This window comes from Patagioenas fasciata, chromosome 16 (assembly GCF_037038585.1).
Source record: "Patagioenas fasciata isolate bPatFas1 chromosome 16, bPatFas1.hap1, whole genome shotgun sequence".
In the NCBI taxonomy this organism is placed as follows: domain Eukaryota; kingdom Metazoa; phylum Chordata; class Aves; order Columbiformes; family Columbidae; genus Patagioenas; species Patagioenas fasciata.
Genome location: NC_092535.1, coordinates 4,531,442 through 4,544,573, shown reverse-complemented (window position 1 = coordinate 4,544,573; position 13,132 = coordinate 4,531,442). Strand labels below are relative to the sequence as shown.

Genomic DNA, 13,132 nt, shown 5'->3' with positions numbered 1-13,132 from the left:
CCAAACCTGTGGTGTGGTCTCAGTGGGATGCCCAAGGGTGTGAGCAATGCAGGGGCAGGAGGATGTCCAGCTTAGGCTCAGCTTATATGGCAAAATCTCTTGCTCCCTGGCATGGCCTCACCTCTGCAGGGCTGCAAGCTGACCTCCGCTGGGTAGCACTAAGGATGTTACCCCTCTCCCAAATTGCCCAGTGCCCTGGGTGGGAGTCCTCTCCCTCTTGTCCAACAGCAAAAGTTCCCCGTGGCTCACACAAAGGTTCTTACACCACTGTGGTTAATGGTGCAGGGCCTGGGTAATGCTGTTGGGGCAGGGTAGGGCACTCAGCACCCAGCACCTGCTGCTGAGGCTCACCCGCGGGTGGGGGCATTGGGGTGCAGGTCAGCACGGATCTCTGCGGTGCGCAAGAGGGGTAGGAGACCTGAATCTACCTTCCGAAGCCAGCCAGGAGGAAATGCCCTTGGTTGTGGGAGATCCACAGGTCTGCGGGAAAGCGAGGGATTCCCCGCTCTCTGGAAGCAAAGCCCAAATCTACCACGGAGGGCTGATGTCAGCTCCAGAATAGCCCTTCCTGCAAAACCCAGGTGCTGAGTTCTCTGGTGCTCTGTGCATCAGGCTGGCGCCAGCCACATGATTGACAGATGCCAATCTCCAGCAGCAAAGTTCACCTCAAGCCGCATGCACCCAAGGGACAGAGTTTTGAGGTCCCTCCAGCCTTTCTCTTTGCCTATGCCCCGGGGTGAAGCAGAGCAGAGATGTGGGCTGGGGGTGGCCGAGGAGCCGGGCGGGTACTCCGCAGCTCCAGACCCGACTGCACCTGCTGCCCCGCGGGAACAAACACCCGGTGGCAAGGGAAGGGGCAGTGGCAGAAGTGGCAGCTTTGGGGCCGAAGCCGGGGAGGGGATGCAGGTCCCTTCCAGCCCCTCCGGGGCCGGCAGCGCTCTCTTCCGAGCTCGCTGGAGGCTGTGCGGGTCGAGCTTCAGCACCGCGGGGGCTGCTCGGAGGGCGCGGGGGCATAATAGGGGTGGATGTGGTGGGGGGTGGCAGCCGGGGGGCTCCGCTTTGTCTCCCCGCCTGCGGGGCCGGGGGTCGGCGGCAGAGGGAGGGCGGGAGGAGGAGCGGGGCCCGCCCCCGCCGCCGCGGTACAAAAGGGGTCGGGCGGGCAGCGGAGCAGCGTGTGCCGCCGGGCAGGGCCGGGCAGGGCCGGGCCGGCAGGGCAGGGCGCAGCGGGCGGCGCTCCGGTCCCCTCCGCAGCGCCGTCGCGGCGGGGCCCGCAACCGTCCCGTCCCGTTCTGCCGCCGGGACCATGCGGCGGGCGCTGCGCTGCCGCGGAGCTCTGCTCGTCTGGCTCTCCCTGGGGACGCTGCTCGCCCTCGCCGACGCCAAGGGCACCTTCTATCCTCCCGCCGCTCCCCTGCCCTACGGCGGCAGGTACAGCCTCTACACGGCCGGTTCCAGCCCGCAGCTCGGCCCCGGCAAGCCCGTGGGCAAGCACAAGTAAGCGACTCTCTGCGCGTCCCCGGCCGCGGCCGCGCAGCCCATCCCGCGGGCACTGGGAAGCGCCGCCGCCGCCGGGCATCGGCCCCTGGGTACCGCTGCGGGGCGTTCCGGACACCACCTCCCGTCGGGCATCCCTTACCGGGCACAGTCCGCGGGCACCGGCTACCAGCCACAAGTCTGGGCTCAGCGGGCAGCGTCCTTGGGGGACCGGCTGCCACAGACATCCCTTAGTGGGTACCAGCTCCTCCCTTAACAATCATGGGCACTGTCTGCCAGTGTTCAGCCACGGGCATCCTTTGCTGGGCATCTGTCCCCTGGGTACCTGCCATGGGCATCCCTTGCCCCACACCAGCTGCCGGGCACTGTCCAGGGGCTGGCATCCGGGGCAGAGCAGGGGTGTCCATGTGTCTTGGTGCACACCCTCTGCTCAGAGCAAGGCTGGGGGGCCGCTCAGTGCGGCAGGATGGGAGCAGGCTCGAGGGGGTGTGTGTGCTGGCGTCCCGGGTGGGACAGGGATGCCTGTGTGTGTTTGTGGGGTAGATGCATGTATCTGTTCTGCATGGCATAGGGGTGTGATGTGCAGGAGGGGGGGATGGCAGTGTACAGACCTACACATGAAAATGCAGATTGATTTGGAGGGAATTTGATGATTTGCTTGTAAAGCACAGACTTGCTAGAGTTTAAATATGTTTTCAAGTAACCTGGAAATCTCAAGCAGGCGAGGAATGTGTGCTTTACACGTAGTACAGACCTTTTCCATTCAGCCGCAAAAAGGCTGTTACATTGATGGGGGGCTCTCTTCCCTCACTGCTTGTTTGCTAGAACTGTTTCTTTTGGGCTTCTTTGAAAACAGGAGGATGTGGTGTTATGAACAAGCTGAAATGAATAAAGTAACATTTGAGACGAATAATACTGGCAGTGCCAGTGAGAGCTTTCCAAAACCCATAACATTTTCCAGCTGCTCACTCTTAAAACATCAGTCTGGAGCTATAAAACTGCCAGCCACAGGTGGGTGAGAAGGAAAGGGCTTTCTGAGAAGGAGAGTGAGCCAGAACCTTAGCCAAGTAGTCACAGGTAGTCAGTGTCTGTTACTAATGGCTAGTAGATCTGTCCGTGTTGGCTAGTAGCTTAGAGAGGGAGTTAGCAGTGTGTTTGTAAATGGATCCTGGATTTATGGATAGACAGTGATTCCAAATTTCCACATGCACACATGATCTCCCTTCCCTCCAGCTGAGAAAAGTGGCTGGCCTTTGCTCTCGCATGGCCCTGTGTGTGGACAAATGACTCATTTTTGAAGGAGTGGGGAGCAGCACAGATCCCTGCACACGCGCTGAGCCTGGAAACCCCTCACCCAGGCAGAACCTGCCTGGGCAGCCAGGGCAGGCTGGCAATACCAGGCCCTGCTGGGAGTTGCGGTGCCCATCCCAGGGGAGCAAAGAGGCTGGTGCTGCTCCTGGGGGAGCAAGGGGAATGTGTTGGGGGTGTGGGGTTGAGGGATCCCTGCTGGGAGGGAGCAGGGAGAGCCAGAGTGTTGGAGAGAGAATGAACCTGCTTGTACATTGCGGCTTCACCAAAGGAGCTCCTGCCCCACGCAGGTAGAGGAACCTGCTTGGAGCCTCTGGATGGGGTCACTGGGGGTTCATGATGTGTCTTGGCATGGGTGGGGGATGTACTTTGTCTTCATGTGTTTGCCATTGGTACTTGTCCCTTCTTCACCCATCATTCCTCACTCAGAGCCCCACTGCTCTGTCTCCAGAGGGTGACAGCTGGGGGGGCTGCGCACACAAACACACATGTGCATGCTCACTTGTCCAGACAGGACATAGCACAGTCCTTCTCTGCAAAACCTTTCTGCTCCATTGTGACTGTCCCTGTCCCTTCCCTTGCTTTCACCTGCCAGAGATGTCTCAACACCATCCAGACCATCATCACGCCAAGCCTGTGAGAGCTGGGCTGAGGCCCTGCAGCTCGTTTCTGTGGTCAGTCTCGAGGCTGCTCTTTGCAGCCATGCAATAGCGATGCCAGGGGATCCTGGCTGCTTCCCAGCCTGTGGCCAGGCAGCCGAGCCGCAGTGACCCCAGCTTGCACAGGGAGAGCCACGTCCTCCTGCCTCACTGAACACCTCCCAGCATCTGCAGCTTGTGCCGGCCCATCTGCTCCATCCTGCTGACCCTCCATCTCTGCCTCAGCTCTACTCTGTGTGCCTGTGCCCTCCTCTCTTCCCGCTCTGCCATCTGCCACATCCACCTGCCCTTAATCCCTGCCTCGCCGCACATCCCTGCTGTCTCTGCCCCTGTAGACCAAGTCCATCTGCTCCTGCCGGCCACCCTGCCTTCATCTGGAACAGCCTGGGCCTCCATCTGTCCTACCAATGTTTCCACATCCTTCCCACACAGCCTTCCTCCCAGTCACCTCATCCTCAGCACCTGGGTTTACTACTCGGCTCAGAAGAGGTCCTGTGCCTGGAGCTGCTGGTGCTCTATTCCCACTCCCTGCACTCCCCCAGGCCCCCTGCTGTCCCCATCCCCAGTGGGTGAGGTGGGTGATGTCCCTTCCCAGCAATTGCACAGGCTGGGGGGTCCCTGCCATTGCTGGCCCCTCCAAGACCTCACCGCAGTGTTCAGCAGGGGGTGCAAACATGCCTGGGGATGGGCTGAATAGCTGGGATGCTGCTACCTGCTGGGGCAGGGAGTGACAGTCCCGGACAGGAGGTGACAATGTCTCACTGTACTTCTCCCTAGGAGCTACTGTGCCTATGTGGTACAGCGCAATGTGACGTGCATGCTGCAGGACGGGGCCGAGAGCTACGTCAAGGCTGAGTACCACAAGTGCAGCTGGGGACCCAAGTGCCCGGGGAAAGTGCTGTGAGTATGGGGTGACACTGGGACACAGCTTCCTTCCCTTCCCAGTTTTGCGTTGCTGCTCTCCTTGGCTCCTTCCCACCATTAGCTCCCATTTTCCAGGGAAAGGGTCTGAAGGGCTTTTCCTGGATGGGGTGGGCAGCACTGGGGGAGCAATGGTGGGACAAAGCAAGATGGGATCTGTCAGGAGGGAGAGGGAGCTCTGTCCCTCATCAGAAATCAATCAGAGCATCACAGGAAGGCATGAGGGAGCATGTGTGTGTGTGCAGGGAAGTGTTTTGTCACAGACCTGCGATTTGGCAGCAAGATGGCAGCGAGGTGAGAGCTTGACCAAGAGGAGGAGGGAACGGAGCCTGTGGGTTGAGGGTGGCTGAGAGCTTCCTGCCCCACAAAAACATTTGCAAAACTTTCTGCCACCTCATCAATACCAGAGGAAATCACCCTGCCATGCCGAAACTAGAGTTACAGTTGGGGCAGGGTGGACGCTGGGGCTTTGTGCTTTGCCACCCCCGGCAGCCCCTCGGCTGGGGAGGATGCTCCTTGCAGAAGTGCTGCACTCTGCATCCTCCCTGTGCTTGCTGAGAGCAGCAGAGCTGAACACCGAGGAAAACCAGGCTGAGAGGGGCTTTCGTCGGAGCCTGGCATCCCTCCTGTGGCACCGGCACCCAGTGCTGCAGCTGCCCAGGACTCGCCACATGCCAGCGGTGACATGGGCTTAGCTCACAGCCTCTCCTGGCTCTTTCCTTGCTCCCATCAGAAGTGCTTTAGCAGCGTTCGCAGACTTCAGGACATCCTGCAACCGCTGGTACCCATGCAGAGGATCCTCCTTTGTTTCTGCTGCTCGGCTCCTCCAACCCTTCGAACAAAATGAGAGCAAAACCAGGGTGTTTTTTGAAAGCAGCTGGACCTGCAACAGGACTTTCTGCACAGCCTTGGATTCTGCATCCTTCCATGAAAAGGAAATATCGGTTTTCCACACACTGGGGCCATCAGTTAATGTTTGTGCAGCTGCAATAAATACTTCCCCTTGCTGCTGTTTGGAACAGAGGGACAAGGCTCCAGGCTCCTCTGCAGAGGCCAGTGTGACACAGAGAAGGTGCTTTGCCTTCTGGATGCCATCCTCATCCTCACTTCAGCTCCTGCCAGTGGCTGGGCACAACGATCTCCTGCAGCGGCAGATCTGGGCAGGCTTCTACACACTAAGGAAAGACCACAGAAAGTCAGCAGAGCCTGTGAAGAGGAATAACAAAAAGAAGAGCTTGTGTAGAAGCTGTCCCATGCTTTTGGGAAGCTGCTGACGCTGAGAAATTTCGAAGCGATTCAAAGAACAGAGGATTTAGGTTTGCTTTCTCTTCCTGCCCAGCGGTTCGTATGGAGGTGGCTCTATCACCCTGGGAATCGTGTGAAGTGGCATTGCCTGGGGGGTGCAGCTTGGGCTAGGGACACCGAGGACCTGGGCAGGGATGGGGGGGACAGGGGCTCAGCCCCATGTGCTGCCTCGAGCGATGGGGTAAGTGCGAGCACCTCACGCAGCCCCTCTGTGTAAGGGATCTATTCACAGATGATTGTGTCACCTCCTCAGAGACCTTCAGCTGAACGTGGTGGAGACGAACAAGGACCTGATTGTATGTGTTGCTGCAAAACGGCAAACTTCAGGATTTTCAGGCCCTGGTAAATTCAAATAGGAAATTTCCAAGAGGCGGGTTCAAAGGATCAGCGTTTCAGGGGTGGTGAGGGCTGTCATCAGCCCTGTGCAGCTCAGCTGGCAGTGGGGGCCATGGGGGCTGCCAGGGTCCTACCCATCCCTGCCACCTCACAGGAATGTGCCACGGAAGAGCCAGGAACAGCAGTCCTCCCCGTGGGGCTGGTGGGACCCCGCGTAGAGCGAGAGGTGTCTGTGTCCCACCGGGCAAGGAGAAGGGCTCACACCCTTGTTTGCTGTGTAAGGGAGGGGGACAATGTTGTGGTGTCCAAATTGGTGATGGTGAAACCTCCCAGGGCATCCCAGCTGGGGCAGGAGATGCAAGGAGCCGTCCTCTGTGCACACCTCGTGACATGAGGGTGAACTTTGCCAGGGCTCTGCTGCTCCACCGCCAAAGCCCTTGCTTGCAGGGCTGGCCCAAGCCACATAGGCTTCCCATCAAACTGATCCCTCCACAGATGGAGAAAGTACCTTTGCAAAGGTATTTCAACTTTCCTGGAGGCTTCAGGACAGGACTAGAGTTATGATGGGTTTTTTTTACCCCACTAGAAAAGTGTCTAGGTCTATTTAAAGTGCAAAACACACTCACAAGCAGCCCAGACCCCTCTTGGAAGTGATCTGAGCTTGCAGGGGTTTTGGAATCGCTTCCGTCACTTCATCTCATGTTCCTCCAAGCCAAAAGTTGCCAAACTGTGTGGCGTCTGTCACAGTGGTCATCTGTCAGGACGCAGACCACAGCAATACACTTCTAGCTGCTTTTCTAAACTGACATCAGGAGTCCCAGCTTAAAAAAAATCCAATAAACGAAGAAAACCTCTCCAGAAACCACAGATATATCAGTAATGGCTCTTCTCAGATAGACCCTGCTCACCCCCAGGCTACTTCTCAGGCTCATCTAGTTGTGTTACCAACTTGTTGGGGAGAACTGTACTCTCACCATGTGCCATCACACCTGCACCTCATGGTCCAGTCCTGGAGAGGTGTTTTTGGAGTGCTGGTTGATGAGTCACGTCCCTCGGTGGGTGCTGTGATGGTGCACTGAGCTGTGGTGCAGCAAGAGCTCTTGGAGGAGCTGGGTGGTGGTCTGCAGGTGCAGCACATGGCCCTCAGCCCGGCTTTCCCACACCCAACAGGACACATGGTCCTGCTCTTCTCTATCGCTTGATGTTGAGGTTGCTTCTCTAAACTGTCTTCTCTTTTCCTCCCCTGTCCTGGAAAGGTACCGCACCTTCTTCAGACCCAAATACAAGATTGGCTACAAGACAGTGACTGAGCTGGCCTGGAGGTGCTGCCCGGGCTTCATGGGAGAAGGGTGTCACGACAGCCCGACCGACCAGCCCGGCCTCCTGCCCCAGCATCCCAGCCCTAAAATGCCTCCGGGGCAAAAGATGTTTCCAATCCCCAGACTGCCCCCCCATCCAAAAAGCCACCCTGACCTGTTCCCAGGACCAAAGAAGAATCAGTATGGTGAGATCTCGCTCCTGCTTCACATCCCCGGGTTACCACACCAGCGGCACGCTCTCAAACCTCTGGGTTCTCTCTGTTCCAGCACAGGGCACGAATTTGGCAAACCTGTGGGGGGTGACCTGCTTCCTGATCAGACACCTGACATTTGGTTGCTTTGAGGGTCACTTGCTTTTTTAACATAGTTTATTTCAAAACGTGTTGCTTCAAAGTTGCCTTTCCTTGTTGCTTTGAAGCGTTTTTTCCATTAATTTTGGGGTCAATAGATTATGTCTCAATATGAAACTCTCCTGGGTTCTTCTCATCACCCGCTATTGAACTTGAGAGCAGAGGGTTTGATCCTGCGCAGTGAAAGAAAAGAGGGTTTCCTGATCAGCTTAGAAAGAGGTGTTAGGGAAAAGGAGGAAGGTTGGGCTGATATCTGGCTGAAATGACAACAAGAGGGGGACAGGAGCTAATGTTAGTATGGAAAATGACTCAAATCTAGAAGACAGCCTAGGAGAGATGTCAAAGGAGCACCAGCCCTGACTGTCCCCTCTCTCTTTCTTTCCCCGTGCAGGCAGGAAGCTGCCCGGTCTTTTTGGGGACCGCCTGGACCGGCTGGAGGAGGAGGTGAGACGCCTTTCCCAGTCCTACGACAGCCTGCACACCATGGTGAGCGGCCTGGGGGACCGCCTGCGCCTGGCCATCCAGGAGGATACCACCAAGATGATCAGCTCCCTGATGAACAGCCCAGGCGCGCCTGACTCGACCGTGGGTTTCGGCATCATTCCTGACGGCCTGGTGGACGTGGCGGACAAAGCCGACATTGCCACTTACCCTCCCGTGGGCGAGATCCTGACCAAAGTGACGGAGGTGAGCGATGTGCTGAAAACTAAGGCAGATTTGCTGCACGAGGTTCGCGGCATGGTCCTGGACCACGACGGGCAGATCAAGCATCTTCTGGAGTCAGCCCGGCCCTCGCCCCTCACCTCCATTGACCTGCTGGAGGAGTACGTGGACACGCGGCTGAGCAACCTGCGCGGAGAGCTGCTTGACGGCTTCGAGAAGAAGCTGGGCAAGATCCAGACCACGTGTGATTTCCGGATCCAAGAGGTGCGGCAGCAGTGCGAGGAGGAGAAAGCTGCCAACCTGCGGCTGCAGCAAACGCTGGATGGGAAGGAGCTAGAGATCAAGAAAGAGATCTCCCAGCTGGAGACCCAGATCCAAGGGCTGACGGTGGTGGAAAGCTGCTGCAGCAACCTGGACTACCTCACCGATCGCATGAACATCCTTGAGAAAGGCCTTCACAGCATCTCTGAGTCCCAGAAGAACTTGCACTCACAGCTGAATGGAGAAATCTCCACTGTCACTCTAGGGAACCTTTTTGAAGGGCGCTTTGAGGACCTGGAAGCCAGACTCAATGCTACAGAGAGAGAAACAGGGAGCTGCTGCTCTGGTATAGAGGACAGCATGAGAGGCACGGTGGTGGCAGAGGTGGATGGCATGAGGGCTGCCTTTGAAGACAAAATGCAGACCCTGGAGGACAGGTTTATGACCATCGTGGGGGAGCTGAACAATGTCAGTTCTCCCACGGGGATGGATGGAGCGGTGGTGCCCGTGCTGGAGGGAGAGCTTGCCAGCATGAGGAAACGCACGGATAAGACACTGGAGGTGTTGCAGAACCGCCTCATCACGCTGGAGAACACTTGTTCCCTAGGCTGCTCCTCCGCCTCCAAAGATGTGGAAACCTTCCGGACAGAGATTGAAGACTGCCAGAACAAGAACCAGGACCTGCTTCTCCGGATGGACAGCAATTATGACCTCCTGCGCAAGCTGAACGCCACCATCCTGGAGATCCAGCGGCGAATCGAGGAGGAAGCGTCGGGGGCTTTGCAAGGGGAGATCACCTTGCTAAAGATCAACCTGAACACCGTGAGCAAGTCTCTGACGGGGCTCAAGGACTCTGTCTCCCAGTACTCAGACACTATGTCACACATCAACTCCTCACTGGATGAGCACGAGCGGAAGATCGAGGATGAGGTCCACTCCATCCAGGAGAAAGTCAATGACCAAGGCTCCCAGCTCTTCTTCAGCAACCGGCGTGTCCTGAACCTCAAGGGAGACTTGGAACGACTCAAAGCCAGGATCATCAGTGACCTGAGCTCCTGCAAGAGCGTGGGCCATGATCTGCAGCAGGAGATCGCCCACTTCGATGAGCGAGTGGCCCGGGTGGAGAACACCTGTGGCCGGCTGGGTGCCGTCACGGGGAGTCTGGATGGCATCAGGGACGAACTGGAGAAACACACGGGCAGTTTGTGGGACTACATGGACCACATGAACGGGACCCTGGCTACCCACTCTCAGGAAATAACGGGACTGAAGGACAACCTGCTCGACTGCCAAGCCAAGGTCTCCGAGCTGTCGGAGCAGGTCAGCCACTTGGAAGAGCAGGTGGAGGGGCAGCAGCTTCCTCCTCCTCCCCGCGAAGGACAGGATTAATTTATATCACACAGACTTGCTCCAATGTGACAACAGCTCTTGGGATATTTTTTTTTAATGAAAAGGTAAATTAAAAGCTGCTACAAACCTTTTTTTTTTTTAAAAAAAAAAAAATCTCTTGCTGGCCCCACTTTTCCATAACTCCTAACTCTGCTAGGGTAGTCACCTCCCAACGCCCAGCAGCTGGGTCTCTGCCTCCTGGCTGGGGGCGTTGCTTTGGCTCCTGGGCTGACGACCCCAGAAGGATAATTCAGGAGGAAGCTGGAGGCGGGAACATTTTTTTCATTTTTGTTTTGTTTTGTTTTTCAATTTTATTTTTGCGGATTTATCGCTTCTCGGAGAACACAACCCTGTAGTTGTCAGTTGAGGAATAGAGTTTCTCTGACCTAAAGACCACCTGTGTCTTAATGCAGGGACTGAGCAGAGCCAGAGCTCCTTATGGGGAACGAAACTCACCCCAGGAATTGTGGATTTCAAAGAACACACGTATTCCCACATTCCCCTGGGAACTGCCTTCCCCTCTACGAGACAACAGCCCTCCTCGTGTATGGTAAATCCATTTATCCTGTTCCCTCCTTCATGCAAACACACATGCCTTATGGAGCATATGAGGATATGCATTGGGAAAACACGCTATGCATATATATATGTGGTATATATATATATGTGTATTTTTGAACAATCCACTGTATGGTGCTCATCTGATTTCCAAGTTTCCTCTTGCTGCCCCCATCTCCCTTGCCATATTTTGGAGAATCTCACTGAGCAGCTACAACCCACTGCACCAGCATTTGGGGACAGGCCCTGCGGGGGCGTCGAGTGCATCTGCCACAGGGGGTACTGGGCTTTGCACCCTCTCTGTGGTGACACCTGGGACTGACACGAAGGGGTGTGGAAAACTTGCATCTTCCCCAAAGACACATGTGTCTCTGCTGGACGTGGAGTAGTCCCTCCCTCCAGCTCTAGTTCTCTCCTGTTTTTATTTCTCAAACTGTGAACGTGGTTTCCCTCATCTCAGCCCGGGGCAGGAGAGCTGCAGCCACTCCAGGGTGTGAGAAAGAGGCCTTATCTGCATCCTCCTCACGCTCCTCTGAGCCCACTGGGCTGCCACAGCCCCAGGGCCCCGCACTGACGTGCAGCGCTGGGGACAGGGAGCAGGGCAGCTCTCCAGACCTCTCCTCAGCCTGGGAACGGCAAAATTATTTTCTCAGCTTGGCTCTAGTTTTCCATGAACACGCAGGCTGGAGAAGGCTGTACATGTTCCTCAGCAACTCCAGCCTTGCCATACAGAGCCGGCGCCTGGACTGCGTGGCTGCCGCACACAAAACCCACCTCACCTGGGGAGCCCAGCATGGGCATCCTCTGCTGCTCAGCCAACGGGGACTTCATTACCAGAAAGGATGAAGAGGAAATTAAAGAGCCTCCATCTTAACAGCTCCGGCACTTTATAGCAGAGGAATATGTTTTTCTAGCAGCTCGACATTGCAGCTCACCGAGCCTTCCCATGCCAGCCACCCTCCAGCTCCCACCTTGTGCCCATCACCCTCGCCTGGTCATCCCTGCTCTTCTGCACCCCAGTTCTCCCCCTGCTCCAACCAGCTCAAAGCAGCACCAGCTCCCAGCAGAGGTGCATCCAGCTGCATTTTCTCCCGTTTCCTCCCAGAAAAACTGGATGATCTCCCTGAAGCAGATGCTTCCAGGCTGGGGAGAACCACAGGGATCACTGAGTCCAGTTGGCTGCATCATGTTACCCTGATGTGGTAAAAACTCTTTCCTTTGCAAGAGAAGCATGGGCCATCAACCGTAGGAGTAGAGAGCACTGTAGGAGGGAGAAGGGACCTGAGATCCCACCGATCACGGAGCCCCACTGGATGCTCACAGCACCAGGACCCGCTTGCTGCTCTGGGATTTGCTGTTTTGGAGCTATGCTGCAGCTGCTGAGACACTTCTCCAGCAGAGGAGCGACCTCCAGCTGCCTTCAGGCATCCTGCAAAACCTGTTCTTAGACAAAAAAGAAGCTATTTTGTTTCCCCCAGCCCATGGAAGGAGTCTCAAGTCAGCCCTTGGTACTTTGCAATGGAGCATCCTGCCCACCTCCCCACATCCTCTCACAACAGGGAGAAAAAGGGCTGCAACAACCAAAGAGAAAACGAAGCCAAGGGCCAGGTTCAGCCCTTCCCATGCCTGGGTTAGAGAGCAGCTGAACAGCACCAGTTTCCTCCAGTACAGAGGGAGCTGGGACTGGCCATAACTAAGCTAGGACAAGGAAGAAGTCTGACCTTCCAGAAAATGGTGCTATGTTTGAACTGTTCCTGACTAGTCACTTGAAGCTATGGACAGCTTGTATTACAGTTCTCAGCTATTCATGTTTAAAAAGTGAAATGAACTTTGTACAAAAGAGGGCATTTTTTAAAAATTTTGGCTTGCGGAGAGGGAAGGAGATGGTGCCTGGGTGGGTGTCCTTGCACGGGCAGCTTTCCCAGGCAGTTGCTAACTGATCCTGGTAAAAGGCTGTGTTTTATTGTTTTTAAAACCTTGTACATTTGTTCAGATTTTAAAAGCTGAAAAGGTGTTTGTACTGGAAAGGAAAAAAAAGAAAAATAAAGTATTTCTTGCTGAGGTTTCCAGGATCAAAATGATTTGTGTGACTTTCAGAAATACAGAGTTAAAGCCTGAAGGCAGGCAGACTAGGACATGATTTACACTCACACCCAGTGGTCAGGGCAGGAGAGGTGGATGCCAGACTGCAAGAAGGAAGCCAGCAGTGCTCCTGCCTGCTTTATTTCAGTTTATGTACTTACAGCTGAGAGCTCTCAGAGCAGGAGCACCAGGCTGAACACACAGCAGTGCTGGCACCCCGGTTTCAGAGAAGTCCCCCCCCCCAGCATGGAGAGAGGCTGGTTGAGTCTCAGCCCAACCCAGCTTTGGGACAACTGAGCTTTACTGTGATGCTCCAATACAGGGCCACAGGAATCACCTCCTGCCCTGGCACAAGATTGTGGGAGGTTCCTGGCACGAGAGAGATTCACCCCAATGCACACACAGAATGCTTCCTGTATTAGACCAATTTTGCAACATTACCTGAAGACAGCAGACAAAAATTAAAAAAGCAAATTAAAAGGTCCTT

At 55.7% G+C, this 13,132-nt stretch overlaps 1 protein-coding gene across 1 annotated transcript; it reads left to right on the top strand.

The window, feature by feature from the left end:
• The first annotated feature begins 1,301 nt into the window (after window positions 1-1,301).
• EMILIN3 (elastin microfibril interfacer 3) lies at window positions 1,302-12,641 on the top strand. Its single transcript, XM_065849803.2, has 4 exons — window positions 1,302-1,494; window positions 4,239-4,361; window positions 7,280-7,527; window positions 8,084-12,641. The coding sequence occupies exons 1-4, from the start codon at window positions 1,304-1,306 to the stop codon at window positions 10,003-10,005; spliced, it is 2,484 nt and encodes an 827-aa protein (XP_065705875.1). The 5' UTR covers window positions 1,302-1,303; the 3' UTR covers window positions 10,006-12,641.
• The last annotated feature ends 491 nt before the right edge of the window (window positions 12,642-13,132 follow it).